At 40.7% G+C, this 16,462-nt stretch overlaps 1 protein-coding gene across 2 annotated transcripts; it reads left to right on the top strand.

The window, feature by feature from the left end:
• The first annotated feature begins 4,801 nt into the window (after positions 1–4,801).
• LOC102505885 (5-hydroxytryptamine receptor 3E) lies at positions 4,802–11,691 on the top strand. 2 transcript variants are annotated; one of them, XM_006183255.2, is made up of 9 exons: positions 4,802–4,868; positions 6,642–6,808; positions 7,355–7,399; positions 9,144–9,253; positions 9,425–9,594; positions 9,911–10,071; positions 10,419–10,623; positions 10,799–11,014; positions 11,146–11,691. In XM_006183255.2, the coding sequence occupies exons 1-9, from the start codon at positions 4,802–4,804 to the stop codon at positions 11,373–11,375; spliced, it is 1,371 nt and encodes a 456-aa protein (XP_006183317.2). In that variant the 3' UTR covers positions 11,376–11,691. The 2 variants fall into 2 exon arrangements, with proteins under 2 accessions (XP_006183317.2, XP_006183318.2); XM_006183256.2 differs by lacking the exon at positions 7,355–7,399.
• The last annotated feature ends 4,771 nt before the right edge of the window (positions 11,692–16,462 follow it).

Below are 16,462 nucleotides of genomic sequence, written 5' to 3'. Positions count from 1 at the left end.
AAAATTGATTGAACTCACACAATATGAGAGAACCAGGCAGATGTTATAACTGGTTCAAATTTACATGAAGAAAAGATACTGAATTGCAAATAAAGGCAATTTTTCCACAGGACAGAGAGAAGTCCACCAGAGCTCTATAGGATGAGACAGAGTTTGAATTTTGACAGTGTTGAACTTTACCTGGGCCCTGTGTTCCCAGAAAACAACAATGGTTAAGAAGCTTTCCCCCCCCCTGCAAATCTTTTGCTTTCAGAAACCCTCCACCACCACCTTTTTGTGTTCCAGGAAATGGCTGACTGCAATGAACCAGCCTTCCCCATGTGACTTAGCGAAGACTCACTATCCACTCTTTCTCACAACTCCTTTGTTTACCTGTGACAAGGCCAAACACAAACTTTTCCCCTTTTGCCTGAGCCCAGTCGACAAGGCCAGGCACAGAGCCTCCAACCACCAGCTCTTTGTCACATGAATGATTAACTGAGATTAGCACTGTTTATCCCCTGAAACTAGCTAGACACGGAAGTAAACGTTTCCTATTCAACTGACTAAGACGTCCCTTGATTAAAAAACAATCCCGGCTATAAATCATTCCACCTATTATTTGTCTACTTCTCCCTATAAAAAGTCTAAGGCGAAACCACCTTGCCGAGGTACTCTGATCCACAGATCTGGATGATCTTCCTATTACAGTAGCTGGAATAAAATCAATCTTCTTAATTGTTTGATTTTTGTCTTTGATAATATTCCTCAGTTACCTGTAATTTAAAAAGAGCTTCAGAATTATTTAAAGGCAATGAACAGGGCTAGAATCAGATAACTGGGAATAGTTACTCCAAACAATGCATAGTTTCTCACTGAAGCAGTTTTTTTTATAATCTCCTCCCTTTTGATCAAAAATAATCTCAAAGGAAAATTATTCTTGATCACAAAATAAGACTGGTCTCATAACATTTGCTTCACTATTTATTTACATTGGTGCAAAAAGAGTGGTAATTTGCCATTCAGGCCTTCTTAAGTGTGCTTTATGGTATGTTTTCAAAAAACTCAAACTTGACTCTTAAAAGCCACTTGAGGCTAGGTAGTTGCACCAAGAACTCACCACAGATTTCACCTGTGGTACCCATTGGGTGAATTCCTTTCTTCCCGAAGACCACAAGATACGCTAAGATTCCTGGGTCTGGCAGAAAATGGCCTTACCTACCTAGAAGCTGGGAATCCATCGTAGCAATCACTGCCACTGCAGACCCCTCTGGGCCTCACCCAGGGCCTCCATCTGGCCTTTGTCTATTTCTGGCTCCATGTGAGCTCTTCTCCCACCTTCCATGCAGGGCACAGAGAAATTTCTGGTGCCCTCCTAGGGACAGAGGGAGGTGCAAGAGCAGAAACCCAGGTGCTCTCTCTGCCTAACCATTCTGTATTCCAACAGCTTTCATGTGTCATTTTGGGGCCACAAGGAATGGCAGTCCCTTTCCAGGATCCCAGATGAGTCAAGCAGCCCCCTCTGCTTTTGTCTTCTCTCTCAGCCTATCAAGCCCCCTCCCAATACACACACACACACACACACACACACACACACACACACACACATTGAGATTTCAGCACAGAGAACCAAAGTGTGTGTGTGTCTGTGTATTGGGAGGGGGCTTCTCTCCCTTTTTCTCTTCTCTCCTTTATTCCATCAGGCCAGACGGAGCAGGGTTTAGTCCCTGTTCTACCGCAGCAGAGATTTTCCACAAGTCATGTTCTTCTGGGAGTAGTATTTGCCCTCCCCTAGGTCTATAATAGCGGAAGGAGTTACAGAGGGAATGACGTTTGGGACCACAGGAAGATACATACATTTGTATTGGGAAGGAACAGTGAGGACTGAAAATTTCATAAGTTTAATGTTTTCAGACATTTCTCCATTACACATAATTGTCTCGAAATAGTTGAAAGGCACAATGCAGAAAATAGAATTAACTAATTCTTTATTCTCTACTAGGCAAAAATTATACCAGTGGTATAAGTTACAAGAATGCAAATTTGGATTTAAGAAAACCTTCAAATAACCAGAGATTTTGTTCAAAGATAAAATAGGATAATCTAAGAAGTAATGAGCAGTGTCACTGGAAGTATTAATATTAAACAACACAAGGTTGGATGACCATTTGATCAAAGATATATAGGAAAAAACTACATTGGCTGAAAGATTATAATTGATAACCTCAAAGTTACCAAAAGACACAGATTCTCATTTTTTTTTTCCTAAAAAGAGATTTTTTTTCATACATCTGCAGACATCATTAGCAACCAGACTACGGACTGATATGTGTCTGAGCTGGCCATCTGTGATGAGAAAATAGTCATTTTGAGTTGCTGCCTAAGCATCTTACAGTATGACAACCCTCCTCACATCCACTCTGGACATTTAGATAAAGACCCAAGCTTAGGATTCTCACCTTGCTTTTACTCAGGCACCTCTTAAAATGACCACTCAGAGTTGAGCCTATGAAAAATTAGTGACTTCTGCTCCAACCATCTTATAAGTAATAGATGCTTGCTACCCTGCTCTTATCTCCTGCTCTGGTGACCTGGGAAAGAGGACTGCCCTTCCCCCAGCTCATCGAAACTCCTGTTCTGGGATTTGTAAGTAGTAAACCTTGTCACCTTACTTTCTTTGTGTGAGTGTATTGAAACCAGTACTTCAATCAAAATGGCCCCAGGGGCTTTCATTTCTCTAAAGTGGGAGCTTGGATGCAAAGGAAATGTGAGTGGTTTGGGCCTCCTTATTCAGCAGGTCATAATCTACATATTCTTAACACACCAGCTCTGGGTTTTCCAACATGCCATCCACTACTCCCCCAAACTGAGAATCTAAAATGCAGCCAAAGACTTGGGGCCAGAGGTGGGGAGAAAAAGTCATATGAAAGGAATTGAAACATCAAACTTGTTTCACATATTGGTGTGGAGTCTGAATTTACATTAATCATATGATGCAGGATTATTAAAAATTCACACACACACACACACACACACACACACACAGACACAAATGGCCTAGACCTGGCAAAACCCCAAAGGCCATGACAGAGGCAAATGAAAATTTTCTCTGTAGGGAAACTTCACAACCCAAGGCACATGAAACTCCCACTGAAATAATCTCGTAATGAAGATAAGTTTACAATCAAGCATTACAAATCACATGAGGAAACATACCACAATGAGACAAAGTTAGCAAAACAGTTAGCATATCAAGAACCAGATGTAATAAAACAACCTGAAATTGTAAAATAAATGTGTTCCATTAAAAGAAAATTAGAGATCTTTACTTGACGTGACTATTTTATTGGGCAAGAAACAAACTTTTTGTGAATAAGGAGACTTCCAAGCAAAAGTGGTTAGGAAGCTAAGCCCTCAGCAGTTACAACTAGGTTTACAAAGCATGAATAGGTAATGGTATTATTTTCCATTGTGATTGGTTGCTAGAAACTTACATTCTTTTTCACTGAATAAGCTTGCAGTGTTCATAGCTGATTAGCTAGGAAGCTGTAATGTCACACTGACATGAAGAAAGATTAACTTTTGTTTAAGATCAAAGTCACATTTCAGAGAAGTTAGGACAGTTTTGAATTTTGGTTACATGACTATGAGTGTTTGGTCTACAGGTATATTCAAACTGTGGCCTCTGTTTTGGTTTTTTTTTTAACAGTTCTAAATAAGGAAAGATTAAAGAAAGATTGAAAACCAAGATGAAAGAACAGAGCAGTAGAAAGAAAGACTCAAATGAAAGAAAGCTATCATCACTGAAATTAAAAATTCAGTAAACAAATTAGATGGTAGTTTAAACACCATTGACAAGAAAATTTGCTACCTAGAAGCTAGATCTGAGGAAATCACCAGAGACATAGGTAAAGCAGTAGGAAATAGGAGAGGTATGGTAGGCAAAATAATGGTCCCCCAAAGAGATCCACATCCTAATCTCTAGAACCTATGAATACGTTAGTCTAAATGGAAAAGGGGGAATTAAGACTGCAGATAGAACTAAAGTTGCTATCAACTGACCTTGAGATGAGGCGATTAGCCTGGATCATCTAGGTAGACCAGTGTAATCACAAGGGTTCTTATAAGTGAAAGAGGGGAGAGAAGAGCATTAAAATGAGATGGTCCAATGCTGCTGGTTCGAAAGACAGAGAAATGGAACCATGCACTGAGAATACCAGCAGCCTCAAAAACCTGGAAAAGACAAGGAAATGGATTTGCTTCTCGAGCCTCCAGAAGGAATGCAGACCTGTCAAAATATTGACTTTAGCCCATCTCAGACTTCTGGCCTATAGAACCATAAAATAATAAATTTGGGGAGGTTTAAGCCAGTAAGTCTGTGACTTATTACAACAGTAATAGGAAACTAATACAGGATGTTAAGAGGCATGTTACCATAGAAGGTAATGATCCCACGTATGTCTAGTAAGAGAAAGAACAGAGGAAATACAGTATTTTGTAATGACTGAGAATGGTCCAGAATTAAAGAGATGAATCTTCAGATTGAGAAATCACACCAAGATCCAAATATAATAAACATCAACTAATCCACAACCATAACACATTGCAGTGAAACATCTGAGAAAGTCTTACAAGCAAACCGCACCTCGAGCGTGGGCAAGAACAAGACAACCAGAACTCTCCTTTCAGGAAGGTCACAAATGTCAGTGGTCAGCCAATGCTGTCAGTATTCAAAGTCAGATTCTAGGTGTGGCCTGTGCTATTTTAATCTGGGGATTCTTGAGTCCTAGTTCATGCTCAGAGGAGAATTTAGACAAAGACGATGGAAGGAAGCTGGTTCCACAGGGAGAGATTCCCCTTTTTCCTTGTTCTCAGTCTTCTGCTTCCAGGTAAGAAAGGGCAACAACATGGAAAGAAGCCAGGACCCTCTCTTGCAGAACACCTAGGAACTGCTTTCAAATTTCCAACTCCTAGAGCTTATCTAAGATGGGCATAGTTATTTCATAACTATGTTGCTATAATGCCCAAATCGACTCTCCTTCTCTGAAAGATAGAAAATCCCCTCCCAGTGACGTGCCACATGAGAACACTTTTACTTTTTCTTTCATGAACCATCTACAACTGTCTTCTCTTCCATTTAGGCTCCATGTCCATTCATCTTTCTACACACAGGTATAACTTTATCTCTACAGCTATGAAACCCACCCCATTGCAGCGAAGTGCCCACTTTTAGCTATCACTTTCCCACTCACCTACTAGCTCCAAGGGCTCTAGGTTAGATAAGATGCCAGAGAACAGCAGGTGAGAGTAAAACTGGAATGTGCTTCTCTTCCAGGGAGTTAACATGGAATAGTGGGGGGGGGGGGATGGGATTTAAAGACAGAAAGATTTGGGTTTGAATCTTGGTTCCTCACTTTGCTAGTTGTGTAACCTTGGGCAACTTACTTGACTTCTCAGAGCTCATTTCCTCACCTGTAAAATAGGACCTGCCTGGGAGGGTTGTGAGGATTCACTGACAGAGACAACACAGTACGTGGCATTTGACAGGTGTCAATAAATGTCACCTCATCGCCTTAGGCTATCACGTGACTTCTGGATATGGCGAGGAGGTGAGGGGGTGGGATTTAAAATATAGTTTCTAACTCAGAGGGGCTTGGGAGGATTAAATGCAGAGAGGACTGAACCAGAGGTGGCTTTAGAGGCCAGCACCACTGGTCTAGGCTATACAAAACACTATAAATGCTCCTCTGTTCACTCACAGAGAGTGACTGACAAGTGAACATTCATTGCTGACAGAATGATTCAAGGATTTGCCTGAGAGTACTATGACTTTGTGCATGAAAAAGCCTTGATGTCCTTGGCACAGAGGTCATCAGCCATCTCTCTCCTTCCAGGCTGTTACTCCTCTAATGAATTTCCACCAGTAGAAAATTGGAATCTTTATTAGTCAGAAGAAAGGGGAAGGCAACACCTCAAAAGCTCAAACTAGAAAGCTGATATGGGGTTGAATGGTAAAATAGGGAGAGGGAAGGTTGAAGCAGCTAAAGTAAAGTAGTTGTGTTCTCTTTGGGACCTCAGGAATGTAATCCTATCTGATGGCTATCACTGCCCCAGGGCTCAGTTTGCATATAGATTTGGGCATGCTTTGCATGGAGAAAGAAACTTGAGAAAGGCAGCTGGAGCCCTAACTCAGCTTACCACATTAGCTTCTATCATTTGCTTTCTGGCCCAACCCACCCTCACTGGTCTTGGTGGGAAGCACCCAGCATGTGGATCTCAGTAATCCTCCTTCCCTATTCTCCACCTCATCACTGGTGGTGTGTGGGACAGCAGCATCAGACAAACATGGGCTCAGATTAAGTCCAGTTTCTGCCTTTTATTATCTACTCGATCTTGGGAATTTACTTTCTCTTATTGCACCTCAGTTAACTCATTTATTAGATGAGGATAAAAATTGTTTCCACCTGATAGGAGCTTGGGAGGCATAAATGAGATAATCCATTAAAAGGGCTTAGACTACACCTGGCACATTGTCAGTGTTCAATAAATGTTAGTTATCCTTCCTATCATGGGCTACCCCCAGGCTCCTGCCCTGGGACCCCTCTCATTTAGGGAACACAGGAGTTCTCTCCCAATTCTCATACATCCTGTGTCCTCTACAGGAAGAGGCAGTGCTTTCACCATCAACTGCTCAAGATTTGGCCAGCAAGGGGTGTACACCACTGTTCTGGATTCAGTGTTTGACAGGAAGGCCTTCCGTCCAGCCACCAACTTCAGCATCCCCACCCTAGTCAACATCTCCTTCACTATGTCTGCCGTCCTAGATGTGGTGAGTACTGACCCCTATAGCCCTCCTCAGTGTCCTTAATTTTTACCTGGACCCTAGTAAGGCAACCCCCAAAGCCCTTACCATACTACAGCTTCCTCCATCATTGCTATATGGCATTTGCCCCATGGGTATCTCAAAGAAGCTCTGTCCAGTTCAGCGGGATGAGGTATAATAGCGTAAGGAAGAGAATTTCTTTTCTTCTCACCCAGTGACTCTCTACCCTGGCTGTATACCAGTGTCCAGGCTCCACTTCTAGAGGTTCTAACTGACTGGAATCCATGCATCAGTATTTTTAAGTTCCTCAAGTGATTCTAAGATAAAGCCAGGGTTGAGAAGCACTACTCTAATTCAGTCCTGCATAAACTCTCCTGACCATGGCCTAACACATCCGTTCTGATCAAGATTTTGTCCTTGACCTATAATGTTGGTCTTGATCACCGCACCACTTCTATAAACCTCGAGGGCTGACAAACAAAACTGGGGAGTGGGCAGGATGGACAGACGTCTTACCAGCAACATGCTGGAAACAGGAAATTCTTTTGGCAGGATGAACAGTTACAGCTCTTGTCATCATTCCTGTGGCTGGAAATGGTAAGGCCAACACTATTTATTCTCTCCTTTCATTTACAGTCGAACGAATTTTAAACAAAGATATAACAATTATGACCCTTTATGTACTTAACTACATAGCTTTGAAACACATGAGGGAAAAATTTTAAAATCCACAATCATGGTGAAAGGCATCAATAAACCACTTTCAAAAATCAAGTAGAAGAAGAAGAAACATATAGTGATTTTTTAAAAACTTGATTTAATAAACATATCAAACTTTGTACCAGTGAACATGTGTAATCGTTTCTGAAACAAATGGAATATTCCCCCAAACTGACCATACTTTTGGCCACAAAGAAGAGCTCAACAAAGTCAAGAAAGCAAAAAGTACCTAGACCACAATCTCTGACTACAGTGCAAGAAAATAGAAACTAAATAAAGAAGATAGTCCCCACCCACCCCCAAATCCACATTCCTTAGAAATTTTAAATTAAACTTCTAAATATGTTGGACAAAAGAGAAAATAAAACAATTAAGTTGAAATTAGAATGATGAGCACTACATATAAAAATCTATGGAATGTAGCCAAAGAAAGATAATTTCTATCTTAAGTTTGTTAATTAGAAAATGAGAAGGGGAATAAAAGCAAATGAATTAAGCTTCCAACTTGAAAAGCCTGGTTGAAGGAAGGAAGAGGAGGGGAAGCACAGTAATGACCATTTAACCTTGCTCTCAAAGTGTGATTCCCAGATGGACAGCTGATTGCACCCCCTGGAAGCTTAGAAAAGCACTCTATCTTGGACCCCACCTAGCATGACCAACCATCCCAGCATGCCCAAGACTGAGGAATTCTCAGGCCATGGAACTTTGCTAAATCCAAGAAAGTTTCAGGCAAACCAGGATGGGTTAGCCACCCTACATCAGAATCTGCATTTCAATACAATCCCCGGGTGTTTTGAATGCAAAGTGAGGTTTGAGAAGTGCTGATCTAGTACAAATTTTTATTTAATGTGCCTCTGTTCTGCCTGTGGTTCTGTAAACTGCAGCTGCTGACACTGTAAGTGCCCAGAGGCTGGACAGGTCCTCTCCACCTCCCACCCTGACCCCGACACCACAGACTTGGAAAATCCTTGAAAGTAGTTTCCAGAAAACGTTACCAGCCTTGGAATGGAGAGCTTGGAAAGGACAGTGTGTGGCACCTGCCAAGGAGAGGAAGACCACTAAGTCTCTTGGCTTCAAAAAAACCAAGGGCTTGTTCAAGACGTCCTTGCAGTAGAGAGTGGTAAATGGAGTCTGGAAGACAGCTGAACCATGATAGAGACTAACACATAACCTACTTTTGTGGACAGCATTACAGTCCACAAAATCTTTTTACATGCCTTATTTCATTTGATACTCACTACTATCCTCCTTATTTCACACTAAAGAAATTCTAGCTCAGCCTCTCTGAATCTGATTCCTCCTAAAGAAAGGAGAGTATTTCCCTGATAACCAGTAATTTCCCACAAAAGTGGGAAAGCAGAGGGATCAAAGTTTATGAAGAAATGGACACAAGGAGCTTCAATTCTCTGTGTAATTCCTACTTCTTGAAAAAAACCAAAGTATATTTATCAGAATACTAACTCTACGAAGTTGGGTAGTAGACAGATGTTATATTATTTTATATACTTTTCTATGTACTTGAAATATTTTATAACCTCTCTTTTTTAAGAAAAATAAAAAGGCAGAGAAAAATAACCTCCATTCACATCAGACTCTCACCTCTCCTCCACGTGGGCTCTAGGTCTGGGACAACCCATTTATCAGATGGAACCCAGAGGAATGTGAGGGTATCACAAAGATCAGTGTGGCAACCAAGAACCTGTGGCTCCCAGACATTTTCATCACTGAGTTGTACGTATTAAGGACTGGGGGAGCTGGGGGTGGGGGCCATCTCCTGGCAACAGCAGAGTTCAAAATCTACCATTGGGGCCACTTTATAAGTGGTTTTATGTGGCTGAGAAACGAACAGACAGATAAGATGAAAAAACATTGCTCCTGCCTCCCACTTCATCTCTCTTACAGCATGGATGTGGATAAGACCCCAAAAGGCCTCAAGGCATACATAAATAATGAAGGTCGCATCAGGTACAAGAAACCCATGAAGGTGACCAGCATCTGTGAACTGGACATCTTCTACTTCCCCTTTGACCAGCAGAACTGCACCCTAACCTTCAGCTCATTTCTCTATACAGGTGAGTTGCAGTAGAGTCTCAGGGATGGGGGTGAATGAGAGCAACCAATAAAACAACAGAAAATAAAATGTAAAGAAACTATGAGTAAATGGTGGCCAAGGGCAGCAAAGACTAAGGCTCTATGGATGCTTAAATATTTTCCATAAAGGCAGAACCCAAGTCTATCTTGTGCATTTCTATCCCCAGCTCCTAGCAAAGCTCTCAGCATACAGTAGGCACCCAAAAATATTTGTTGAATGAAAGGATGGAAAAGGAGAGTGTAGTTGAGTCAACAAGAGACTGTATCCTTGGAAAATGACTGGTATTTCCCTTTCAGTGGAGAGCATGTTGCTGGGCATGGAGAAGGAAGTGTGGGAAATAGCAGACACGTCCCGGAACATCATTCAGACCCATGGAGAATGGGAGCTCCTGAGTATCAGCAAGGCCACTGCAAAGCTGTCCATGGGCACCAATCTGTATGATCAGATCATCTTCTATGTGAGCTCAGAGGCCCTTGCTTTCACCTTTCTTCCTTGCTTCTAGACTTGCCTACAATCGCCACCAAATGGTATCTCCCAAATTTCAGGGTTTCTCAGTCTTATCATGTCTGCCAAAGGCCAGAACCCTCTCTCCTTGCTGCCCAGCCACACACTCCTTCCTAAAACTCATGGCTTTGATCTAACTCTCCTTTGGCAGGTTCTACACCAAATTATGAAGCTGATTCTGCACAGCTCCAGATTCAGAGTGTATCAGACCAGTGAGGAAAGCAGAAACAGAAACAAAAACTACTATCCCAGGCAGCCTCCAAATCCCGAATTCACTTCCCTCTCTTTTCTCCCCACCAGGTGGCCATCAGGCGCAGTCCCAGACTCTATGTCATCAACCTTCTGGTACCCAGTGGCTTTCTGGTTGCCATTGATGCCCTCAGCTTCTTCCTGCCGGCAGAAAGCGAGAACCGTGCCCCATTCAAGATTACCCTTCTGCTGGGCTACAATGTCTTCCTGCTCATGATGAATGACTTACTCCCCATCAGTGGCACCCCCCTTATCAGTATGGCCCCTCCAGCCTTTAAGAAGAGGAGAGTGGGAAGGACTGACTGAACTAGTTCAGGGAAGGAAGATATACTGAGGAAAAGAGGCTTTGTGCATCCCAGGGTGGAATTGGAGGGAGGAAAGAAGTCCTGGGAGGTGTCTCTGGCCCTCATACAGGCCTGCCTTCCCTCCAGGTGTCTACTTTGCCCTGTGTCTGTCGCTGATGGTGGTCAGCCTGCTGGAGACCATCTTCATCACCTACCTGCTGCATCTGGCCACCACCCAGCCCCCACCCATGCCTCACTGGCTCCATTCCCTGCTTCTGTGCTGCACCAGCCCAAAGAAGTGCTGCCCTGCTGCGCCCCAGAAGGGAAACACCGGCCTGGGCCTGAGCCCCGCCCACCTGCCTGGTGAGGGGACTCAGCACTGCCCATACCTCTCTTCCAGCATCTCCACCTCTCTGCTCCCTCTTCATTTCCTGTCCCCCACAACTGCCCAGCTGACCTTGACAGCCTACAGTCAAGTCTCTGTCTCTCTGCAGGTGTGAAGGAGCCCGTGGAGTCAGTGGGGAAGGTGCCAGGTCTGAAAGAGGCAGAGTTAAATGGATGCCCTGGGTCAACGAGGGCCCAGCAGGAAGACAAGGCTCAGAAGCAGCACTTGGTCAGCCTGTGGGTGCAGTTCAGCCACGTGATGGACACCCTGCTCTTCCGCCTCTATCTGCTTTTCATGGCCACCTCCATCACCACCGTCATTGTCCTCTGGAACACCTAAACATGATGTGTGTCTGCTTCTGCACATCCAGCCCAAAGCTGCTTCTTGCCTCCAGGGGCCAGCCTTTACCCTTGAATACCTACGGTCATGGCCTCAAAGATTACCAAGTTTCCTGCTACATTCCAAGCATCTCAGTCCAGCCCCGCTGATCAGTCTCAAGCCAATTTGAGACATTTTCCTCTTGTTCCTGCATTCTGTTGGCTTCTCTTAGCCCTCCCGTGCAGTTCTAGGCCCCCCTTTTCTCTTCTGCAAGCAGTCCTACCTCCTCTGTCTGCTAACTTGTCCCAATAAATCATTTGCAGAGATCTCTGGCTCTCTTGTCATGTTGTGGGGTAGAAACTTAACAATCCAAGACTGATAGTTTCAAAATATCACCTGTGCGTCCTTCTGCTTGTGATAAAGCTTTGATGTCACCTTCAAGTCCAATGTGACAACTGTCCTGCCTGAGAAGTTTTAACTCTCTTAAGCATTTTTAAGACATTTATTACTAATATATCCTCTTATTTATCTTTTCCATTATCTTATACTAATTTCATCTTAATACTTTCCTAATTTATTTTATTTCATTTTATTCTTTTTCTTATTTTATAAGTTGCATACTCAAAATATTCTCAGGCTTTCTATAACTTCTACTCTGACACAGTTTGAGCTGCACCCTACAGGTTTTAGAATGAAGTAGTCTCCTCTTTATTACTTCCTAGACAGTTCATAATTTCAGTCTTTATGTCCCCTTTGTTATCTTTTCATTTTTAATTTCCATTTTCTTGGATTATCATCAGAGAGCATGGTCTTTATTTGGTTTTTTGTTTTGGTTTGGTTTGTTTGTTCTTAACGGAGGTACTGGGGATTGAACCCAGGACCTTGTGCATGCTAAGTATGCACTCTACCACTGAGCTATACCCACACCTCCACCAAGCATGGTATCTTTAAATCAAAAACTTTTTGAATTTACAAAGTTTCTCTCTGGCTGTTTACATGATTGATTCTGTAACTGTTCCAGAACATTAAAAAGTATACATTCTCTATTTATATGTACATCAATAAATAGAGCTTATTGATTAGATTATTCAAATTCTCCGTATCATAGCTTATTTTTGTCTACTTGATCTGTTAAAGCTTAAAGTATTTTAATCAGGTTCTCTGAGTAGTTGCAGTTTTTCTTTTATATATTTGACTGCTACCCTATATGATGCATAAAAGTGTATGGTTATTATCCTTATATAATGTCACTATTCTGTTCAGTGTGTTTTGAACTTGATTTCCATTTGTATGATAATAATGTTGCCACTCGCTTTGGCCTGGTATATTTTTGCATATTTATTTTATTAATTCTTGATTAATTCTGGAAAAGTATTACACATACAAGGTACAAATATTAAAAGGTACAATAGAGTAAAACATGTCTCTCTTCTATCTTTGTTTCCAGCCAGCTAGTTCCTCATTTTCTTGTGCATCTTTCAGGGTACTTATTTTCCATCTTTCCTTGTCACTTTGTTTTAGGTGTATTTTACATAAACAACATAAAGCTGAATTTTATTTAATTCAATATGTCCTTTTTTAATAGTTAATTGATTTATATTTCTTTTTTTAATTAAAAAAATGTTTTTGGTGGAGGAGGTAATTAGGTTTGTTTTATTTATTCTTAGAAGAGGTACTGGGGATTGAACCCAGGATCTCGTGCATGCCAAGCATGAGCTCTACCACTTGAGCTATACCCTCCCCACAATATGCTCCTTTTGATAGATGAATTCAGCTTTCTTTATATTTAGGAAAAAATACTCAGTTTTATTCCTTCCATACATTTTATGTTCACCATTTATATTACTTGGTGTTGTTTTCTCTATTTTCTGTTTCCTTACTTCTGCTTGCTTGGTCTAACTTTTGTTCATCTTTTTTTTCCTCCTATAAATTTGAAATCCTGTAATGCTTTTTAATTATGTTCATGATCATCTTCCTAACAGTTATATTTAGACCAATATATCTGATTAACATATCAAAACTAAATTATTATGCTGATCCCCCACCAAGATGTTTTATTTGCCCATTCCTCCCCTGACTCCAGCAAAGTAAAAATAAAAATTTTTTAAATTTACTTCCTTATTCTTCCTCTGCTTTTATCTCAACTTTTAGATTTTGCAAATACAGTTTAAAGTTTTTAGTACCAGGCTATTATTTTTTTTCTTATGGTATGACTCTATTTTCAAGGACCTTGGCTTTTTATTAATTTTCCACTTATACTATGGATTTAACTCTATATGTTGTAAGATTCATAGTTCCTCTCAGTTTTCTCTACTCTTTGTCCTCTTCTATCTAGAAAGTTTTGTTATGTTTTAATTGTCTCCTGATCAGTACACTTCTCAAGTATTTTCCTGAAGCAGTGCATCTGGTATATGCTCTGACTCTGTGTGTGGCTGAAATGTCTTTGTTTTGGCGGATAAGCTTTCTTGGCTAGGTACAGACGTCTAGAATCGGTCCTTCTCCTCCTCCTCAGTTGTCTATACCAAGCTTCCATGTCTTAGATGAGAAATCCAGGGCTACTCTGATACTTTCCCTCTTGAAAGGACCACCTGGATGCTCATAAGAATTTGTATTTATCCCTGAAATTCAGACATTTCACTAGGATATATCTAAATGTGTGTTTCCATTAATCCTGCCTATGTTTCAGTGACCTTTTTCAATATGAATATTCATATCTTTCTTCTGCTTGCAGGATTTTTTTTTCTAGAACTTAAGTAACACTCTCTCCCATCTATTCTTTTTCTGTTCTGGAATTTCTGCTATGCACAAGTTAAGTCTCATGGATCTGTCCTCCAAACTCTTTTTTATTCATGCCTTCATTTCTTTACACAATTTGGCTTTGTCTTATAACCAATCTTTCAGACAACGAATTCAGTTCTCAATAGTGATATTCTCTACTCTCAGTTCATCTCCTGAGTGCTTTAATTAAAAAATTTTTTTTTTTACTTTCATAAAGTCTTTTAAATGTTCTGATCACATGCCCTAAACATTATCTTCTCTTCTTTTTTATCTTTTCTAGTTCAGTTGGAGCTTCTGTCCTGAATATCCATCTTGGTCACTGAGATGGTTAATTGTATGTATCAGTTTGTTTAATCTGTGGTGCCCAGGTGTCTGGTCAAACACTAGTCTAGATGTGCTGTGAAGGTATTTTTTTAGATGTGATTAACATTTACAATCAGTAGACTTTGAAGAAAGTAAATTACCCTCCATGTGGGCGGGCCTCATTCAATCAGCTGAAGGAGGAGCAAAGACTGATGTTTCTGAACAAGAAATTCTGTTTCAAGAGTGCAACATTTTGTCAATTACACCTCAGTACAGCAGAATTAAAAAAAAAAAAAAAAAAGAGTACAACATATAAACCCTGACTGAGTTTCCAGTCCTTCTGGCCTGCCCTACAGATTTTGAGTTCAAGACTACAACATCAACTCTTACCTGAAGTACATGGAGGGCACTTCACAATTCCCAGGTCAGTCTAGGAGCAAGTAGCAATCCCCTTCCATCTGCAGGGACTGCAAATAATTAAACTCATCAGTGTACTTACTATACAGACACACACACACACACGCACGCACACACGTACGCACGCACGAACCAGGAGAGTCTTCCAACGACCACAGCAGCAAGCAATCAGAGGCAGCTCTTCCCCATGTTCACTGACTTCTACCTCTGGGACCCCCTTAGAGAACTATGAAATTCTGATCTTTATAATCGACCAAAGAGAGGCAAGCTTTCTCCTTCCTACTGGTCCATAGCACTCAGTTGAGACCCAGGGAGAAGAAACAAAGGCACAGATCTGACCATCTCCCTTCTTGCCACTGTCTCACCTATTATTTTGCCCACACACCCCTAGGATCTCAGGGGTTAGGTTTTTCCCTATGCCATATCATCATCCTTTCTGACTCCAGTTTCTTGACTAAATGGCAGAGATACCTTCTCCAGCCAATGAGAAAAACTCCTGATCTGACCAACTAGGCCTAGTCCTTGACATGCTAAGAGAGATATAAAGATATATGGAAAGTCCTTTCAGTCTCAAACTACCTATTATCTTGCTACATAACCACATTTTGAATATGAGCCATTAAATGCTGCCTCATTCAAAACTTGTTGTTTTTTCACAAACTGCAAATATACATAGAGAGAAGGAATCTATAAAAATAAAAGATTTAAGGAGCATAACTTCAATGTAATCATGATAAAATATCAAACAAACCTAAACTGATTTTAATAACTTGAAAAAACTTCCCATAGACCAAGAAAGCTTTGTTGGTGAATTCTGTCAAATATATAAAGAAACATTAATATCAATTCTACACAATCTCTTCCAGAAATTAGAAGTGAAGGGAATATTTCACAACTTATTCTATGAGGCCAGTGTTATTACCCAGATACTAAAGACAGACAAAGACATTATAAAAAAGTAAACTACAAATCAATATCCCTTACGAACATAGAAGCAAAAATCCTCAGCAAAATACTAACAAACTGAATCCAGCAACATATAAAGAGGACTATACACCATAAACAAGTGGAATTTATCCCAAAAATACAAAGTTGATTTAACATCAGAAAATCCATGAATACAACACTGTATTAATAGAACAAAGGGCAAAGCCCACATGATCATTTCAATAGGTGCAGACAAGGCATTCGACAAAAATTCAACACCTTCCACTATAAAAACCCTTGACAAACTAACAGTAGGAAGGAACTTCCTCAATCTGATAAAGGGCATCTATGAAAAACCTACAGCTTTCATCACACTAAATGGCAAAACACTGAATCATTTCCCCGTAATATTGGGAACAAGACAAAGATGTCCATTCTCTTCACTTCTATTCAACAATGGCCAGGGCAATTGGCAAGAAAAATAAATAACAGGCATCCAGATTGGAAAGGAAGAAGTAAAACTGTGTTTGCAGATGATAGAATCTTAAATAGAAAATCCCAAGTAATCCATTTAAAATCTATTAGAATAATAATGATTATTTCTTGAATATGTGTAAGCACATTTGACTGTCCTTTATGATTGGCTTACCACCTTCTATTGATTCTTATTTTGTGATTGGCTT

The sequence above is a fragment of the Camelus ferus genome, chromosome 1 (assembly GCF_009834535.1).
Source record: "Camelus ferus isolate YT-003-E chromosome 1, BCGSAC_Cfer_1.0, whole genome shotgun sequence".
Lineage (NCBI taxonomy): Eukaryota > Metazoa > Chordata > Mammalia > Artiodactyla > Camelidae > Camelus > Camelus ferus.
Note: the sequence above shows the minus strand (reverse complement) of the source record. Positions and strands in the feature narration are given on the sequence as shown.